This window comes from Stomoxys calcitrans, chromosome 2, assembly GCF_963082655.1.
Source record: "Stomoxys calcitrans chromosome 2, idStoCalc2.1, whole genome shotgun sequence".
NCBI lineage: Eukaryota > Metazoa > Arthropoda > Insecta > Diptera > Muscidae > Stomoxys > Stomoxys calcitrans.
Window position 1 is genome coordinate 177,213,545 of NC_081553.1, and position 21,559 is coordinate 177,235,103.

General features: G+C 39.9%; 1 protein-coding gene across 11 annotated transcripts in view; it reads right to left on the reverse strand.

Moving 5' to 3' along the window:
• The window catches only part of LOC106081495 (dystrophin, isoforms A/C/F/G/H), a 1,057,252-nt gene that overhangs the window by 915,839 nt on the left and 119,854 nt on the right, over positions 1 to 21,559 (reverse strand). For 10 of the 11 annotated variants that reach the window (XM_059362799.1, XM_059362798.1, XM_059362797.1 and 7 more), the window contains one exon: positions 2,144 to 2,298. In XM_059362799.1, the coding sequence (XP_059218782.1) occupies positions 2,144 to 2,298 (155 nt within the window). Of the gene's footprint in view, positions 1 to 2,143; positions 2,299 to 4,763; positions 4,847 to 21,559 lie in introns of those variants that run through there. The other variant, XM_059362801.1, reaches the window with a different exon arrangement.

Here is a 21,559-nt window from a genome sequence, read left to right on the forward strand (position 1 = left end):
TTCTGACAGAAGTGCCATGAGGTCGCCCGTAGAGCGATTTCTGCGGAACCCATACTGTTGCTCACTAATAAGGCCATTAGACTCTAAATACATCACATGATGGTGATTAACCATGCTCTCCATGACCTTTGAGAGAGCGGAGCATGTCGCAAATGGCCGATAATTCGAATAGTGCGATCTCTTAGAAAGCTCGAAATAAATCGAACGAAGCCATTACCAAATGCGACAATCTTTGATAGTAGTGCACCGTGACATACCCTATCAAATGGGTCTGGAGATATCCAGAGCCACAACCTCACTCTCACCAAACTGGTCGATTGAGTGACTTCAATGTTCCGACAGAAGTGCCATGAGGTCGCCTGTAGGGCAATTTCTGCGGAACCCATACTGTTGCGCGCTAGGAAGGCCATTAGACTCTAAATACCTCAGAAGATGGTGATTAAACATGCTCTCCTTGACCTTGGAGAGAGCGGAGCATATCGCAAATAGCCGATAATTCGCAGGGTTGTTTGTCTCATCCTTCTTGGGTATTGTCTGAACGTTCGGAGCCTTCCAACGCGCCGGGAAGACTCCCGCACGGTAGGCAAGGCGGAAAAGTTGCGTAATGGACAAGCTAGCGTCTAATAACACATGCGTAAGACAAGTGTTGATATGCCATCCTGGCCTGGGAAATATTTACGTCTAGATTCTCAAGAACGCTTCTAACTCCACGAGTTCGAAAAAATATTTGGGGCATGATGCCAGATACATTTTGGACTGAGGGAAGTGGTTGATTGCTATCCGGCAGCGAAGACTTTCCTGCAAATATATCAGCCAACGGGTTAGCCTTATCAACCGGGTCAGTGAACGTTTGATCGTCCTTAACAAGAGTTGAAATAGATGAAGAACTAACCTTTAAATTTTTCACGAACGACCAATAGCTCTTACTTCCTGGTGTAGAAGCAAGAACCTTAGTACGCAGATGCTGTTTCTAAAGAAATTTTTCGCGCCTAAGCACATTGGCACACAAAGATCTTGCCTGCTTGCATAGCAGTTCAGCATGGGCATTTTTATCCAAGCGCCAGTTCCAGAATGCCATCACTTTCGAACTGACAGCATCTCTGCATGTCTAGTTAAACCAACTTTTGTCGTCTGATTTAGTCGTTATAGTCTTAACTGGAATAAATGTCTTCATTCCATTTAAAATTATCTTTTCAATCATTTCAGCAGTAGCATTTACATGGTCATCTAGAAAACATAGTTTCCAATTAAAATGCTGAAAGAATCCATTGAGCTCAGCCCAACGTGCTGTTTCTTACAAAAAATTGACCGCTTCGAGACTGGGGAGGAAGCAGTACGAAGGGCAGGTTGCTATAAGAGGGCACACAAAATTTCGCTTAAATTGCATTACCCATCTCCGAGATCTGGCGTTTCTGAAATTTAGGGTAAGGGGGAGGGTCCGCCCCCCCCCCCCCCCTTCATATATCAAAAAATGTAGTACCCTTTTTTTACAACGGGATCATTATGCACCATCTGTGAAAATTTCAAGAAAATCGGTTCAGCCGTTTTTGAGTCCATAAGGAACACACAAACAAATCGACAAACAAACACAAATTGATTTTTATATATAAGAAGAAGATTTGTGTGAATACCCACTCTACGTTGCAAAAAATGCCCCGACTTAACGGCTATAAGTATTTGGCAACCCTATCTACTCAACTATCCCTCATTCAAATTTAAAATCGGTTATGGGAACAAACAAATCTGCGCTGATTGAATTTTGCCAAACGGAAGAGAAATTTCATCGAATTTCTCTTTGAAAATAATATACTCTACAACCATTAACGACATTTCACAAAACGTTTTATAACAGAAGAATTCTTGATAATTGTCCTGTCACAATCAGTCGGCCAATAAAACCACAGAGTCCAGACACATACATATACTTGTGCATGCACATGTACGAGAATTGTTGTATTGATTTTAGTCGTAGTTATGTCAAATATTGGTTTTGTCCATGTTGAGTGTGGGCTTGTGGTTATCCTTTGATTTTTCCTTTCACTCAATAGGGGTTTGAGTTTATCAGAAATCAAATTTCGATGTAAACTTTTTTTGTAGCAGTCGGTCTCAAATTAAATTTCTCGTAAGGATTTTGGATACTTACCAGCTGTGTATTCGTAAGCACACTGAGCAGAGCCAGCAGTCGATGACCGTCTCTTAAGTCTAGGAATAAATCATTTACAGGCGAGCATTGAGTTTTTATAAGATGTGAATTAATCCATTTTGTGAAGGTTTTCTTTTGAATATCTTGGCGTTCATCTGAAAAAAATATAGAAAAAGAGGAGACATTGTAATAAGGACAAAAACTATAGAAATGAAAGATTCAATGCACTTAAGTATTTTTCAAAATGTTTTATGATGATCTTTGTAAGAATTGGTTATGGTTTGATTTCCCCTCTTCAATATATATATCTTATACAGCTATTTCGTATTTATGGAATGAAAACTCTGGTGAGTTTATTCTAGAAACTCCATTATTTGTGAATATGATATCTCTCTCATTTAAATCAATGCCTTCTCGAAAGCTGTTTATAACCGAAAGTTGATTATAGCTTTCAAGCTATACTTTCCGCATGGCCTTAAACTCAGCCATAGGATGCTAAAGAGTACTAGGTTAGGTTAGGTTAAGTGGGTTGCCCACCAAAAATCGGAGGCCAGTTGGGCCCATTGTGGTACCCTAAAAAGAAAGGGAAGATAAGACAGATACATTGTTAGAAGAAAAACAGCGGGAATGGAGAACAAGAGCGGGTGGGTGAAGAACGCTCATTCCCACGCAAGAGCAGATGTACCTACTTCGGAGCTTGTGGCGTTAAAATAAATGTACTCTCTCATCGTTGCAACAGCGTTTGCCCCTATTCCTTAATGGAATGTACAGGGACAACTGTGAATCGAGTCAATGTGTTGTATTGATATAATGTTTGTTTGTTTTCATTCTCGTACATTCACTCATAACACCGCCGTGGGCAAAAACGATGTTAAAAGCGGTGGTACGCGAAGCACACAATGAATGTACGAGTATTCATACGATCACCATTCGTAACATTGTGCTGAACATAACACCGCATCAAAGAGGCTCTTCTGATGTAGAAGCTTTCTTCCCGCAGCCAGGATATTGACAATCTAGCACGAAGTCAAGCATATTTTATACATAGAATTTAATTTTTTTTTGTTTGTTTGTATGTTTGTTTGTTTGCTTGTTTGTTTGATTGTGCCGTATAGACTCAAAAACGGCTGAACCGAATACCTTGAAATTTTCACAGATTGTATAGGTTGGTCTGGAAGGAAACATAGGCTATATAATTTTTTGATATCGGGAGGGAGGCGGACCCTCCCCCTTACCCCAATAGTACTACCCAAAAATAAAAGTGGACCGATCGGGACAATATGGGGTTCAAAGGAAAGGTAATCAGGGTAGAGTAAGAATTTTATAATAAAAGTTGGGTCCAAGTACTTGGGGGGCCGCCACAGCGCCAAAAAAAGGTATTCGGGAGTAGATTACGAATATGGTCAAGAAGTATGAATAGGCTTTATAATTTATTGATAACGGAAGGGGGCGGACCCTCCACCGTTACCCCAAAAACACCACCCAAAATAAAAAGTGGACCGAAAAGGACAATATGGGCATCAAATGAAAAGTTTGCGGGAGTAGATAACGAATCTAGCATACAAATTCATGTCGAAGTATAGGGAGTCACCCCACCCAGACAAAAACGGCCAAAATGGGCACATTAGCCAATCACGGATATATGGGACTCGGTTTGTTCGTTCCGTATAGACTGAAAAACGACAGAACAGGTTTTCTCGAAATTTTCGGTCTGGAAGGAAACATAGGCTATATAATTTTTCGGTATCGGAAGGGGGACCGACCCTCCCCCTTATGCCAAAAACACAACTCAAAATCAAAAGTTGGCCGATCGGGACAATATAGGTATAAAATGAAAAGTATTGGAGAGTAGAATACGAATATGGTATTAAAATTTGAGTCTAAGTACCCATCGGGTCAAAACGATTCATATTTACCGGGCATGGCAATATGGGGCTCAAAATAAAGGGATTTGGAAGTGCAGCACGAATTTGATATCCATATTTGAGTCGAAATGTCTGAGGTGCCATCCCTCCCCTAATGAGAACATTACCCTAAGGATTAACATTACCACCAGAAACCGAGAAGGGGCAAATTCCCACACATCAATGATTGCTTTAAGATTCAAGTTCAAACTCAATGATAAGGTACTATTTGTTATAGCCGAGTCCGACCGGGGAAAATTTTTTAAATGACCATGCATGGCATTGTACCTCGCAAATGTTGCCAACATTAAGAGGGGATAAACACAGCTTTGTCCGATGTTCTCGCCAGAATACGAACGCGTTCAGCGTCATAGGCTACAATGGCACGAATTCGATATCCGCATTCGTAGCGAAGTGTCCCCACCCTAAAAAGATGTTAGAGAGTTAAAGAAGGCGCAGCGGAGCGGCTAGTGAAGCATATAACGATGAAGTCAAGTTACTGATCTGAGGCAATTTTCTGGCGACAATCAATGAGATCATGGAAAGGTAGTCAAGTTGTCGATGAACCAGTTCGATTACCTTAAAAATTCTATAAATGAGGGGTGTAAGGCAATCTTCTTTTACTGACACGCTCACTTACTCGAGTATACAAGCATTTCTCTATGTAGCCACTATTTCCTATATACTAATGTAGTCAATATTTAAATGTAACAAACCTTGTTTTAAATTCGCCGACTTAAGTTTAATTGTCGAAAATATTTCCATAACTTAAAGTTAAACAAATTGAATATCAAGAAATACGAATTGAGAGGAGTCTAAGATCTTACTAAAATTCTAAGTAAAGCTTTTTCACATATTTGCCTCAAACATCATGCACAAGCTAAGAAAAGTTTATATTCCACAAAGTGACTCTAAATAAGAGTGAAGAAAGGGAAACCAATATAAAAACTAAAAATTGATAAGGGTAGACCAGGAAGAACCGTACCATTTCATAGATACAAGGACTAAACAAAAATAGCCATTATTTTGAAATTTTGTTAGTTAGGTATGTTCGATATTCGCATTTTTTTCTGTTACGATAATACGCTATGGTAATATTTACAAGCCATTTTGGATTGTCAGTTTGATTTTGACAGATATACAAACCAAAAAGGAATAGTTCAAAATAAAGAAAGACTTTGGTATAGGATTTTCTAACTGCGGAATGAACAAAAACTTTACAAACAGTAACAATGATTTTATATTAATGAACTCTTTTAGGAAACAAAAATTTCTTCTCTAAGCCTTGTGTTTGTAAATATGCCTTTGGTAGAGTACTCAATTTTCTCTTCGTTTGTCGTTATTGATCATAGTGCTAATGAATCTAATGACATAGAACACAACAGCAGCAAACCGCTGCCACCCATGTCTAATTTAAGCTCTTTACATCCAATAAACTTTTCAGAGAATATTTTTGTTTGTTTGTTGGTATGTTTGTGAGACGCTAACATGTATGGTTAGATTATAAACAAGTAAAAGGGTGCTAAGTTCGGCCGGGCCGAATAATATATACCCTTTATAAAGAATCGCATTTGTCTAGCTCTTTCATTGGTATCTCTTTTAAGACAAACAAGTATAAAACAAAACAATTGCTATGCAAAATTTCAGCTAAATCGGATAATTGCGCCCTCTAGTGGCTCAAAAAGTCAAAACCCCAGATCGGTTTATATGGCAGCTATATCAGGTTATGGACCCATTTGAACCATTCTTAATACAGTTGTTGGAAGTCATAACAAAACACGTCATGAAAAATTTCAGACAAATCGGATAGGAACTGCTCCATGTAGAGGCTCAAGAAATCAAGACCCCAGATCGGTTTATATGGCAGCTATATTAGATAATGGACCGATTTAAACTATTTTTAGCACAGTTGTCGAAAGTCATAATAAAACACCTCATGCAAAATTTCAGCCAAATCGGATAATAATTACGTCCTGTAGTGGCTCAAGAAGTCAAGACCCCAGATAGGTTTATATGACAGCTATATCAGGTTATCATCCGATTTGAACTATTCTCAGCACAGTTGTTTGAAGTCATAACAAAACACCTCATGCAAGTCAAGACCCCAGATCGGCTTATATGACAGCTATCTCAGGTTATGGACCGATTTGTACTATTCTTAGCACAGTTGCTTGAAGTCATAACAAAACGCCTCATGTGAAATTTCAGCCAAATCGGATAATAATTGCGTCCTCTAGTGGCTCAAGAAGTCAAGACCCCAGATCGGTTTATATGGCAGATATATCAGGTTATGGACCGATTTGAACTATTCTTAGCACAGTTGTTTGAAGTCATAACAAAACACCTCATGCAAAATTTCAGCCAAATCGGATAATAATTGCGTCCTCTAGTGGCTCAAGAAGTCAAGACCCCACATCGGTTTATATGGTAGCTATATCAAATTATCGACCGATTTGAACTATTCTTAGCACAGTTGTTGGAAGTCATAACAAAACACGTCATGCTAAATTTCAGCCAAATCGGATAGGAACTGCTCCCTATAGAGTCTCAAGAAGTCAAGACCCCAGATCGGTTTATATGACAGCTATCTCAGGTTATGGACCGATTTGAACTATTTTTAGCACAGTTGTCGAAAGTCATAATAAAACACCTCATACGAAATTTCAACCAAATCGGATAAGAATTGCGCCCTAAAGTGGCTCAAGAAGTCAAGACCCCAGATCGGTTTATATGGCAGCTACATCAAAATGTGGACCGATATAGCCCATTTACAATCCCAGCCGACCTACAGTCATAAGAAGTATTGGTGCAAAATTTCAAGCAGCTAGCTTTACTCCTTCGAAAGTTTGCGTGCTTTCGACCGACAGACGGACGGACGACGGACGCACGGACGAACGGATGTACAGACGGGCGGACATGGCTACTTCGACTTAAAATGTCATGACGATCAAGAATATATATACTTTATGGGGTCTTAGACGAATATTTCGAGGAGTTACAAACAGAATGACGAAATTAGTATACCCCCATCCTATGGTGGAGGGTATGAAAAAGCAGCAAGCTATTTGCGACATTAGGTATAAGTTTGTGATATGGGAAGAAATAAGTTGTAGTTATGTTAACAGTATGCAAACAGTATACTCGTATGTAGCAGGTTGTCTTAATATAACATTGTGTCACCATAAAGTTTCATGCCTTAAATCTCCCTATGGGCTACATAGAACCAACAGAGAGTATAGCTGACCGACTTATGGAAGATTTTTAAGAAAATTGTAACAGAGTCAGTATTACTTATCAAAAGTTTTGGAACGATTAATGTTTCTCCGCTCATTTTGTGTTGTAGACCATAGATGAACCAGATAAACGAAGGTTATTTTCATTTCAAAGGCAGGATCTGTGAAGAGAGTCATCCGGCAGTATTTGAGAGGAGGTAAGCGGAATCAATTGAGCAAGGGCCCCAGAGCAAGCAATCGTTTTCTGATCCCGAGCAATCCCGAAGCTATCAAAAAGGATAAGCATGACTCCATCACGGAATTCGAGACGCCAAGTGAAATGCGCCGAGGTCTTTGGATACGATAACAAGAAGGTATTTAAATTGTTCTCCTCTTGCATCAGCGGCCCGGATCTCCTTTAGGCCTTCATTCCCCCTTTTGTACTGGATGACGAAGCCATACTTAAGCTTCTATTAGTGGCAGAAGATGATTCTGTTATTGCGAAGGGAGTAAACTGCAAATGTCCCTATGTACATTTATTTCATTGAGGAACAGGAGCAAACTGAAGGGAGTATTACGTTATATTGAGAGGAGAAGTGAGGTATATTTGACTGCGCCAACCATTCAATACTTTCTGGGAAATTTATAAATAATTTTAACTTTTCTAACACTGCAACAATGATATTGTCCTCATAACTACCGCAAAGATTGCAATATATTAATAACAACGGTTCGAATAACTCGGATTTACTGTCACTAAAAAGGGGAGTCCCATAAGACGCTCTTCTTGGGTTACTACTCTATTCCATGTTTGTTAAAGATTTACCAAATGCAGTTCGATTTGCAAATATATATATGTACTAGCTGGCCCGGGCCCGCTCCGCTACGCCTTCTTTTACTTTATATGGAACAAAAGTTTCCTTGGAATATTTATTTTCGACAATTAAAGAGCTTTTAGTGACATACCATGCTACGAAAAGGGGTGATGCCCTAAATACATGGTCCTACATTTGGATATCAAATTCATATTCTATTCCCAAATACCTTTTTTCCGGCCCCATATTGCGATGGTCAGTAAAAAATTGCTGTTTGTGGGGTATTTTGGGAAAGGGGTAGACCCCAGAATATTGATCCCGAAAGATGGTATAAATTCTTGCTCTACCGCCCAATACCTTTCATTTAAGCTCCACATTGACATGGTCGGTAAATATGCCCGATTTAGGGATGTTTTGGGGATTGGGGTGGTCCTCCAAACACTTAGCCCGGAAAATATGTCAGCAACGTGCTCTGTTCTCAAATATCTATATAACATTTATTTGAACCCCATATTGTCATTGGCCTCAAAATTGGATATCAAATTCATGTTCTAATCTCATTTAAACTCCTTATTGCAAAAGTCAGCAAATATGTCCGGTTTGTGTTATTGGCCCTGAAAACTATAAATATTTAGTTCCACTCTCTTTAACACCCTATTTGTTTTGATGAGCAAATACGTCCTATTTGGGGGTTGTTTGGGTGGTGGGACGTCCCCTAGACACTTGGTCCCGAATGTTGATATCAGATACGTGGTCTACTCCCAAATGCCTTTAATTTGGGCCCCATATTTCCATAGTCGGCAAACATGAACGACTTGGGGGGTGTTTTTGGAGATGGGCGGCCACTCAGTGAGTTAGCCTTGGAAATAAATATCAGGTTCGTGTTCTACTCTAAAAACCCTCTTATTTCAGCCTCATATTGTAATAGTTAGCAAATAATTTCCATTTGGGTGGTGTTGTGGGGGTGGGATGGCCCCATAGACGCTTTCCCGAATATTGATATCAGATTCGTGCTTTTCTTCCAAAGACCCTTCATTTGAGCCCTATATTGCTATGGTCGTAAATTTGTCCCCGTTGGGGGATATTTTTAGGGAAGAGGCGGCCCCTCAAAGACTTTATCCCATATTTGGATATCAGATTCGAATTATACACTCAAATACCTTTTATTTAAGTCCCATATTCCCATGGTCAGTAAATAAGTCCTGTCTAGGGGGTGCTTTGGGGAAGGGAAACGTGGTCCCCCCGGAAGCGTGGTCCCACATTTGCATCCTAGATTCGTATTCTACTCGCAAATACCTTTCATTTGAGTTCCATATTGTCATGGTGGGTAAATATGTCAGATTTAGGGGTGTTTTCGGGGTTGGGGTGGTCCCCCTAACACTTGGTCCGACAATTGGATGTCAGATACGTTTTCTTATCCTAAATACTTTTTATTTGGGTCCAATATTGTCGGGATTGGTCTAAATATATGTTTGGTGGGTTTTAGGGTGGGGCGGCACCTCTAGGTACCCCATCCGAAATTTGGATACCAAATTTTTTTTAGAGTACTATATGAGAGCACACAAAATTTCGCTTAAATCGCACCACCCATCACCGAGATCTGGCGTTTCTGAAAATTAAGGTAAGGGGGAGGGTCCGTCCCCCCTTCAGATATCAAAAAATGTAGTACCCTATTTTCACCAAGGGATCATTATGCACCATTTGTAAACATTTCAAGAAAATCGGTTCAGCCGTTTCTGAGTCTATAAGGAACACAAACAACAACAAACAAACAACCTGTATTTATCAGCCAATTCCAATCGTATTGATGCTTGTATACATAATCTCAACACTGATCTTTTCAGGATGTATAACTGGGCTACAACAAACTATATTTTACTTAATCTGAGCAAATCGATGGCAATTATTATTTGAAATTGGTGTTTAACCGTTAATTCCAACATCACCCTAGAACTAGGAACTTCATCTATAGAGAATGTTGATAAGGCCAGCAATCTGGGCGTAACAATCAATGAACACTTGAACTGGTCATACCAAATCTCTGCCGCTTGTGGCAATGCATACTCAATGATAAGAAAGCTTTGGCCATCGCAACCATTTACTTCCATTAACATTAGAATACTTCTAGTAAAGAGCTACATTTTACCCACACTGCTCTACGGTGTCGAAATTTTCGCCGGTTGTAATGCTAGTGCCAAATGGAAGCTCCAAACTACCTTCAACAACTCGGTAAGTTACGTATTTGTTCTGAGAAAGTTCGATAGAGTTTCGTCTTTTGTACTTAAAATACTCAAAATGACATTTGAGAAATATTTGGAGTACAAATCGTTGATATTTCTTCATAAAATATTATATACCCGAAAGCTATCATACTTATATCACAAACTGCGATTTACAATATCTTCTGAAGGAAGAAATCTAATAAAACTAGCACATAGGCGAAAGTCTTCACAGAATCAATTTTTTTTATTCGTACAATCCGTCTCTGGAATCAACCCCTAATTATCGCTCGCTGTATTGGTATTACGAACAAATAAATAAATGAAATGAAATGATATAGCAAGGATCTTTGGGTCAGTGTTGGTTCAGATCCTTATCATTCCTGATATTCTAAACAATGTTAACATGATTCTGCCGGCCGACGACAACAACGACACAATAGGTTTGAGGGGTAAAGGCGGCCAGTAACCCGTACCACTTACAGGCAGCTATGGACGATTTGCACATGATTATGTCAAGAGATGGCGCAGACATGGTCCACGTTCAGAAACACGGGTTACAAGGTTTATACACACTCAGAAGTTAATCTCTGCTCTAACTGAAGGTAAGCTTAGAAGCTGTATCTTAGCCAGTAGAGATTCGAAACTAACTCTGCTTTCTAGTTACAGCAATGAGGATTTAGGAAAGTGATCTCAAAAAGACCAAGCAAGCCATAACTGGGCATGTACCTACCGCATGGTGAGCAGAGGCCCATTGACATGACTCGAGCATTGGCTAGATGGTGAAAACCAAGCGGTACGAGCTTATATTTGGAAGTGACGTCAAAGCACGCCCTAATCTATTGAGTATCACGGATACAGACAACTGAGGTGGGCACGGCGGAAAAAAAATTGACTTTTTATTAGACTTTGTCCACGAACATGGTTGTATACATCACCAATATTTTACAACCGGATCAGGGGAAAGGTACGTGACTATTTAATCGTATTTTTATACCCTCCACCATAGGATGGGGGTATATTAATTTCGTCATTCTGTTTGTAACTCCTCAAAAGATTCCTCTGAGACCCCATAAAGTATATATATTCTTGATCGTAATGCCATTTTAAGTCGATCTAGTCATGTCCGTCCGTCCATCTGTCTGTCGAAAGCACGCTTATTTTCGAAAGAGTAAAGCTAGCCTCTTGAAATTTTGCACAAATACTTATTATAAGTGTAGGTCGATTGTGATTGTAAATGGACCATATCCGTCGATGTTTTGATAGAGCTGCCATATAAACCAATCTTGGATCTTGACTTCTTGAGCCACTAGAGGGCGCAATTTTCATCCGTTTAGGCTGAAAATTTGCATGAGGTGTTTCGTTGTGATTTCCAACAACTATGCTAAGCATATTTCAAATCGGTTCATTACCTGATATAGCTGTCATATAAACCAATTTGGGGTCTTGACTTCTTTAGCCTCTAGAGGGCGCAATTAACATCCGATTTGCCTGAAATTTGGCATGACGTGTTTCGTTATAACTTCCAACAACTGTGATGAGTATGGTTAAAATCAGTCCATAACCTGATATAACTGTCATATAAACCGATCTAGGGTCTTGACTTATTGAGCCTCTAGAGGGCGCCATTCCTATCCGATTTGGCTTAATTTTGGCATGGCGTGTATCGTTATGACTTTCAACAACTGTGCTAAGTATGATTTAAATTGGTCCATAACCTGATAAAGCTGTCATATAAACCGATCTGGGGTCTGGACTTCTTAATCCTTTAGAGGGCGCAATTTATATCTGATTTGGCTGAAACTTGGCATGACGTGTATCGTTATGACCTCCAACAATTGTGCTAAGTATATTTCAAATCGGTCCATAGCCTGCTACAGCTGTTATATAAACCGATTTATTGCCTTGACTTCTTGAACCTCTAGGGGCGTAATTCCTATCCGATATGGCTTAAATTTGGCATGACGTGTATAAATCGCTCCATAATCTGATATAGCTGTCATATAAACCGATCTTGAATCTTGACTTCTTGAGCCTCTAGAGTTGGTTTAAAGCCTGATACAGCTCTCATACAAACCGATATCCCTATTTTACTTCTTGAGCCCCTAAAGGATGCGAATTGGCTGATATTTTACACAATGACTTCTTCTATGGTCCCCAACATTCAATTTAATTATGGTTCGAATCGGACCATAACATGATATAGCTCCAATAGCATAGCATTCTTATATTTTTTTTCTTTGTTTGCCTAAAAAGAGATAACGGGAAAAGAACTCGAAACTCGACAAATGTAATCCATGGTGGAGGATATACAAGATTCGGTTCGGCAGAAGTTGGCACGCTTTTATTTGTTTTTAAATCTTACGGTCATCATATATTCAAAATTCTCATTGGAATCATCAAACAAACAAATCTGACTGCAGAGGCACTATGGACCGCGTCAATTGAAGCGGACAGATTTTTAGGGTTTGATCTGAAGACCATTTTCGTCTCAGAATAATTTCAGAGATAGAGAAAGAATAAAAGACTTATAAGACGCCTGAAAAGAGAAGAAGAATCCGTATGAATAGTACTAGACCATATACCACACCATGTTTGCCCCGGCTCTTAAATGGAATGTTAATGGGCAAATTTGCAATACCACAACAAACTTTCTTATACCCTCCGTCATAGAATGGTGGTAAACCTATTTCGTCATTCCATTTGTAACACATCGAAATGTTGATTTGAGACACAAATATATATATTATTATATCCACCACTACTGTGGCACAGGGTAATAAAACCCAGCGCATTTGTTTGTAACACCCAAAAGAAAAAGAGATGGACCCATTGATAAGTATACCGATCGACTCAGAATCACTTTCTGATTCGATTTAGCTATGTCCGTGTGTCTAACTGTCTTTCCATGTTAATTTGTGAACAAAATACAGGTCGCAATTTTCATCCGATCGACTAAAAATTTGGTACAGGCATGCTTTGGGCCTAGAGACGAAGCCTATTGAAATTGGAAAAAATCGGTTCAGATTTGGATATAGCTCACATATATATGTTCGTCCGACTTGCAGTAATAAAGCAAAAAAACGTACATTTGTTAACCGATTCTAGTGAAATTTGGTAGAAAAGATTTTTTTTGACTCTCGACAATACTGGTGAATTTCATAGAAATCGGTTCAGATTTAGATATAGCTCTCTTATATATATATAGCCCGATTTTCACTCCTAGAGCCACTGCAAGTGCATTTATTGACCCATCTTTCCAAAATATTGTATTACGATTTCCTCGACGACTTTCATAATAAAGTTTAATAAAGTTTGCTCGAAATCGGTTCAGATTTAGATATAGCTCCCATGTATAGTTAGTCAGATTTGGAGAAATGTTGCAATAAGATGCTCATTTGTAAACTGATTGTCTCGAAGTTTGGAAGGAATGATTTTCTTATGACTTCTTATGTCACTAGTGAGCTTCATAGAAATTGGTTAAAATTTAGATATAGCTGCCATATACATTTATATCGCCTGAATTTCGCTCCTAGACCTACATGGTACATCACAAATGTTGCCAGCATTTGGAGGGGAAAACCACCGCTGAAAATTTTTTCTGATGGTCTCGCCATGATTCGAACCAGGCGTTCAGCGTCATAGGCGGACTTGCTAACCTCTGCGCTACGGTGGCTTTCATATATCTGAGAGCTATATCTTTATATAGCCCCGATGTAGACCGGTCTCCAGACTTAAATTCTTCAGGCAATAAATTGGTAATTTTTCTTCCGATTTCAAAGAAATTTGGTAAATACCTACCTATTTGTGTGCAGTGTGGTATAAATCGGACCATATTTGGATATAGCTGACCTATAGACCGATCGCCCAATCTCCCGATATAGGGTATTAAGGCCATAAAAGATGAAAATTGGCACAATGATGTAGATGCCATATAAACCGATCTCCCGATATAATGTAGTGAGCCTATAAAAGTCGAAAGTTTTCATCTGATTTCGATGAAGACTCAAGTAGATCAAGTAGTCTCTAGAGGGCGTAATTCTTACCCGATGTGGCTGAAATTATGCGCGAGGTGTTTTGCTATGACTTCCAACAACTGTACTAAGTATGGTTCAAATTGGGTCAGCCATTTCTTGTATGGCCCGAATCTGTCCATAATCTGGTATATTGTAGCTCCAATAGCATAGTAATTCTAGTGCATTATCCTTTGTTGCTTGACTGTAAAGAGATACCGCGCGAAGAACTTGACATATGCAATCCCTATTGGAGGGTATAATAGATTCGGTCCGGCCGAACTTTGCACGCTTTTATTTTTTTCGAAACACATTGGTAACTATTGTACAGAATGTGACTTTTCTCACCCCAGATGCGACAGTTTTGCTTGTTTACGTGTCCATTTAGCCAGAAATGAGCCTCATCGCTGAACAGAATTGATTGAGTAAACAACGGGTTTCCATTGAGGTTTGCCCCAGGTCAGGAATTTTGATAATAAATGTCCATGGTTGGCAGTCACTCTTCGTTTGTGAGTTTCTCCATGATGAAATAGCAGAGTATACTGAATAGTTTTCACTTTCACAGATGATGTTTCGAAACAATTATCTACCAGTGGTGCCACACAGAAAGAAATGATGCTTTTGAAACTGCATGGCACACTAATCACAAGAGAACACATGCTACTCGCCTATGCCGAAGACATCGATATCATAGGTCGGTCACCGGAAGTAGTAACTGTTGCCTTTGAAAGAATCGAAAGAGAGTCAGTGAAAATGGATCTGGCAGTAAATGGAGATAAGACGAAATGGATGGTTTCAACTCTCAAAACGCCTTGCACAACCGAGCAGATAAAGAAAATGGAGAATGTTGGGAACCACAACTTTGAGACAGTTAGTAACTTTATCTACCTAGGCACCGACGTAACCGAAACGAATGACACCAGTTTTAAGATTAAGCGAAGAATAATACTGGCAAACAGATGCTACTTTGGACTAAGTAAGCAGTTTAGAAACAAGGCCACCTCTCGACAGACAAAGATTACACTATACAAGACACTGATAATACCCGTGTTGTTATATGGTTACTTGTGAAAGCAGATAAGGCAGTGCTTGGAGTGTTTGAGAAAAAGATTCTTCGTAAAATATATGGACTAGTTTGCGTTCATGGAGAATATAGGCGACGTATGAACCACGAGCTATATAACGACTATAGCATATTTATACGCATTAAAATACAACAGCTGCGTTGTCTAGGTCATGTTGTCAGAATGGAGGAAGAAGCTCCAGCAAAGAAGTCTTTTGAAGGCAAACACGGTGGTACATGCAAACCGGGAAGACCAAAAGTCCGATGGAAAGATCAAGTTGTGGGAGACACTTCGAAACTTGGCGTCAGAAATTTTAGAATGAGCGCAGAAGATCGAGGCGCTTGGAACGCTATTCTACGTTCGGCTAGTGGAACAAATGTTCTGTCATAGCCAATTAAAGTAAGTAAGTAAGAAACTGCATCTGACGAAGAGTGTCTCCGTTAAAATCTCAAATGGAAATCTCATTGTCAGACCAATAAAGGGCAAGTTGCCAAGTTAAGCGCCTAAATAGGAAGAATGAAGGACTTCGTACAAAATGCCATAAAAACTAACTGTGAGAAGTTCGAAAAGTCCTTAAGTCCATATTTGACTGAAGGGCCCTGGATTGAGCAGTGGAATTTCCGACGGTTTGACGCACCATAGCCTTTCGGAACGAAGTCAGGAGAGAAATCAGCAGGTGAAAAAGAAAACCAGGCAGAGGGCTGGGACGAATATCATGAAACAGGCGCTGCTGCAAAAACAAGAACAGAAGAGTTTCTGAGCAAAATTTTGGAATCTGTCTCTAGGAAGTCATTAAGGTTGGGCACAATGTTCTCTAAGGATCCCAGCACGCGTACTTCATGATAAGAGATAACGGAATTACATTGAGAACAACCAGAAGATGGTGAAGATTTTTATGGAGACGCTTTTTGTCAGGCTGTCCGGTAATGAAAATAGAGTTATACCCACAGGGACTGCCACTGGGGAATGTGTCATCGATGACAATGTCGAAATGGAAACGATAGTGTGGGCGATTTACACTATCCCGCCAATTAAATCGGCCAGAGAGGATGCATTTGCAGCAATCCCTTGGAGTTATTCTGCATTACATAGCTGGTACGGATTTTCAAGGCTTGATTGATATGATCGTATACGCACTTAAGGGAGAATTTCGAAAAGTCCTTGAGTCCATATCTGACTGAAGGGACCAGGAGTGAGCAGTGGATTTTCTGACGATTTGACGGAACATGGCCTTTCTGAACGAGTTCAGGAGAGAAAAATCAGCAGGTGAAAAAGAAAACCAGCAGAGGGCTAGGACGAATATCATGAAACCCACGGCAGGTTCAAAAACACGAAGAGTAGAGTTTCTGAGCACAATTTTGGAATCTGGCTCTAGGAAGACATTAAGGTCGGGCAAAATGTTCTCTAAGGATCCCAATACACATACTCGCTGATCAGGGAGAACGGGCTTACATTGAGAGCAACCAGAAGAGGGTGAAGATTTTTATGGAGACGCTTTTTGTCAGACTGTCCGGTAATGAAAATAGAGTAATAGCCACAGGGCTGCCATTAGGGAATGTTTCATCGATGAAATTGTCGACATGGAAACGATAGTGTGGGCGATTCATACTATCCAGCCAATTAAGACAGCCAGAGCGGATGCATTTGCAGCAATCCCTTGGAGTTACTCTGCTTTACATTGAGAGCAACCAGAAGATGGTGAAGATTTTTATTGAGACGCTTTTTGTCCGGCTGCCCGGCAATCCCACAGCGACTGCCTCTAGGGAATATTTCATAGATGACATTGTCGAAATGGTGACGATAGTGTGGGTGAATGACACTATCCAGCCAATTTATTCGGCCGGAGCGGATGCATTTGCAGCAATACCTTGGAGTTATTCTGCATTACATAGCTGGGACAGATTTTCAAGACTAGATTCCCATGATCCTATACGCACTTAGGGGAGAATTTCGAAAAGTCCTTGAGTCCATATCTGACTGAAGGGACCAGGAGTGAGCAGTGGATTTTCCGACGGCTTGACGGAACATGCCCTTTCTGAACGAGTTCAGAAGAGAAATCAGTAGGTGAAAAAGAAAACCAGGCAGAGGGCTGGGACGAATATCATGAAATCCTCAACAGGTTAAAAAACACGAAGAGTAGAGTTTCAGCAAAATTTTGGAATCTGGCTCTAGAAAGACATTAAGGTTTCGCAGAATGAGCATTGAGAGCCCATTGAGAGCAACAAGAAGATGCTGGAGAATTTTTTGGAGGCTGGCTTTTTGTCCGGCTGCCCGGCAATCAAATTAGAGTAATACCCACAGCGACTGCCTCTAGGGAATATTTCATCGATGACATTTTCGACATGGAAACGATAGTGTGGGCGATTTACACTAACCCGCCAATTAAATCGGCCAGAGAGGACGCATTTTCAGCAATCCCTTGGTGTTATTCTGCATTACATAGCTGGGAAAGATCTTCAAGACTAGATTGCCATGATCCTATACCTACTTAGGTCATTATTCGAAAAGTTGAAAAAATGCACCACAGCAATACAGAGTACGAGTATTATGGGCCCATGAGTCTGTCATCGTATATACTCAAAACAAAAAGTCGCAGCCATTATTCAACTGAAGCAGTACAACATGGTGACTTTCCTTCCCCTTTCGAAGGGGGCTTTTACAAACATGTAGATAAAGTCGATAGTCGCCGCCTTGGACCGTTCCTGGGGTTCATATAAACATCTCCGGTTGTACGAATAGTGTGCTATGCGACAGGGAAAGCAACTTGGACTTGAGATATAGTGTGGCCAGAAGGCGGATGAGAAGCAGAACACCTCACAGGATTCTCACCGTCTTGCTAGAACCTAGTGGTAAACAAAGTCCTATTGAATTTCAAAAGAGATGACACGAATTGCATATGCGGACGATGTCAGTTCCTGTTCCTGTCGACGATGGGCAAGATCATAGTTAGGTCACTGACGAGACTGTCGAGATGGGCAACGAGAAATGAGTTGATGACTAAATCAAGGAAAACAAGGTTTGCTTGGCGTTGTCGAGGTGTCTATCCAGCAAAAGAAGTACTCCATGGCGGCCTTTCTTGATATCGGGGACATGTAATCATCATCATGGAGATAGGATCGATAGTCTCTTGGACCAACAAATGGTCCACCGCAATATCTCCCGTTCGTCGAATAATATGCTATTCGGCAGAATTTTCCACTCAAATGTGTTTTCATGCAGATTCTCTACAACATGATAATAAACAAAGTCTTGTAGGATGTCCGCAAGGACAATGTACTGCTACTGAGGCGTAATACCTAGGGCTATTTTATAGTGCAGTCCTATTCAATAATAAATGACAGTATAACAATTCCCCGCCATTTGATTCACTGTTGTAATAGTTATTACATCGTTATTTTATTATATTACCCTACTTTATAAAAACTAATTTCTTAGCATTATTGTAAGGTGCACCAATGTCGGCCTAACATACATTTTTGCAAATCTACATCAAACAATTTTGTTGATAGCAAACTCGTTGCCAACATCGTGTTTTGCATCATCATAGCTAAAGTGCATTGAAACCTGACTAAAAAAAGAAAACATGGATGACGACCAAGTGTTGTGCTGTCATCAATTAGCAAATAAACAGAAATTTCCAATTCTATCTTGTAATGTATTCAAAAGTGGAATCAATCGCGGGAGTGGGAGGAGCTGAAATGGTTCGGTTTGAGGTAATGCAGTAAACGTCTATGGAACTAACTTTTCTATTTATTGTTGTATGGATTTTAGAGAGTTGTGGCATCATCACCAATGATGACGATTTGACAGCGACAGTGACGCTAATGACTATAAATACGTTATTGATGATCATCATAATGGTGATGATGATGACTAAGTTGATGGAGGTTGGACACAAGATGTTTATATTTGACAAACAAATGTTAGCACATGGACTTTGTTTTATGTTGAAACACATGTGGCTGTGGATTTTATATTTTGTTTTTTTGCATTTTTTTATACTTGTTGAATTAGGTCAGTTAACACAATAAAATGATCGAAAACATCTGTCGTTGTTTATCGTTTCGTTGAGCAGAGAATAGAAAATTTTTCCCAAATTAACTCAATCAATTTAAAAATTCATCATATTGGGCTGAGTATAACACTTAGTTCAGTCTCGAAAATTTCAAGAGATTAATTGCTTTCTTAGCTATATTTCTGGGTAATAGCAGAGGTCAGATTCCGGAGTAATTAAAATTAAATACGTTTTTGCTTCAGATCCCCACAGCCATTTCTTCATCGCTATTTTTCACACCATCATTGTTGGTTGGGTATCTAACGCTTCAAATTTGCTTAAGGTTCATTGCAATACCGACATGAGCATCAATGCTGGTGCATTGAGCTTTGCAACAAAAAATAATATGGCCGATGCGTTATTCTAACCAATTGACGAAACGCAACGAAACGTCCCATAGTGGTTGGTGTGTGTGGTGATCCCTGGCTTTTATTTTCCATTGCAAAAAAATCTCCAATCATTGAGCTCCTCTCGAAAAAGAAGCAAACGAAAATTGTAAAATTAAAATGATTTTCGCCCTTACAGGCAAAAAACTTGAAAATGAAAATTCGGCGAGAACGAATGGGATTTGACCCTGGCCACAAGGAGATATAGCGAGAGCCGTTGCCGTTGTCTAGCGTTCGAAGCCATCAATACAACTTCCAAAAGACCCACAGAATCTTGTTTATGCCATAGGAGTAGTGTAATTGTGTAGACAACAAATCTGCCTTTACACAAAAACACATGCATTGAGAAAGTAACAGCTAGTAGACAGGGTTATCGAGCGTGGGTAATGTGGTGTGGACATCGTAGAGGCGTTTTCGCAATAAATATGATATAAGTACAATATACCAACCCTTGAAGCCCTTGAAGCCTGCACACCTAATACGGTCGATGAGTTATTCTAACCAAATGACGAAACGCGTCCCATAGTGGTTGGTGAGTATCGTGATCTTTCCTTTCCCATTGCAAAAAAATCTCCGATCATTCAGCTCGTCTCCAATGAAAAACAATCGAAAAAACAAGTAAAGTTCGCCCCTGTAGCCAAGTTGTTAGCATCCATGAATTACCTGTGCGGAGTCGTAGATTCAATTCCTACTAGAAGTTGGATCTACCTTATCAGTTTTCCAGGGACACCAAACTCAGATGTGGCTTGATATACCTATGAACGTATAGGTTTTTCCAATGTGGCTTTATAGTCGACGAAATGAAGGTAAGTGTCGACCTTCCCTACATGGACTTTTTCCAGGATTAGGATAAGCGTGAATATCTGGTCTATGGTGTATTTACGCATCGCCAATTATATGATTGGCTTCAAATCTTCAATGTAGTACGCTTTTGAGTATCTAGTAAGCAATCGGAAGGAAAATTACTCCTCTGTAGTTGAGACTCACTGTCTTGTCTGCTTCTTGCGCACAAAACATAGTATACTGCGGTTCCAATTATCGGGTATACGTTCTTCTAGCCAGATCGCACAGACAAACTGATGCACATGCTTTTACCGCGAATAGCCTCCGGTCTTAAATAGTTAAGCTGGCAACCCATCGGTTCCTACTGCCTTGAAGATTTTAAGTCAAGTCAAGACTACGCGGATGAAATTGGAATGACTTATAGAAAATGCTGCTAAAGTAGACCTGAAGTTAAACATAGCAAAGACGAAACATCAAATTTGACACCGCTCACTAGAAACAACCATGTCATTGAAAACGTTGACACTCACTGTCTTGTCTGCTTTCTTGTGTACAGAACATAGTATACTGCGGTTTCAATTATCGAGTATATGTTCTTCTAGCCAGATCGCACGGACAATCGGATGCACATGCTTTTACAGCGAGTAGCCTCCGGTTTTTAACAGTTAATCTGGCAACCCATCGGCTCCTACTGCCTTGAAGTTTTTAAGTCGGGTCACGACTGCGCGGATGAAATTAGGCCTGAAGATAAACATAGCAAAGACGAAATTGATGAGATTAGGAACATCAAATTTGACACCGCTTACTAGAAACGACCATGTCATTGAAGACGTTGACAACTTCTCTTCATCATGGCAGCAAAATAACAAAGGACGGAGAATTAGACGTCGACATACATATCAATTAGGATAGAAGCGCCTTTCTTAAACTCGAGAAAGTTTGGAGATGCAGTGAAATCTCACATAG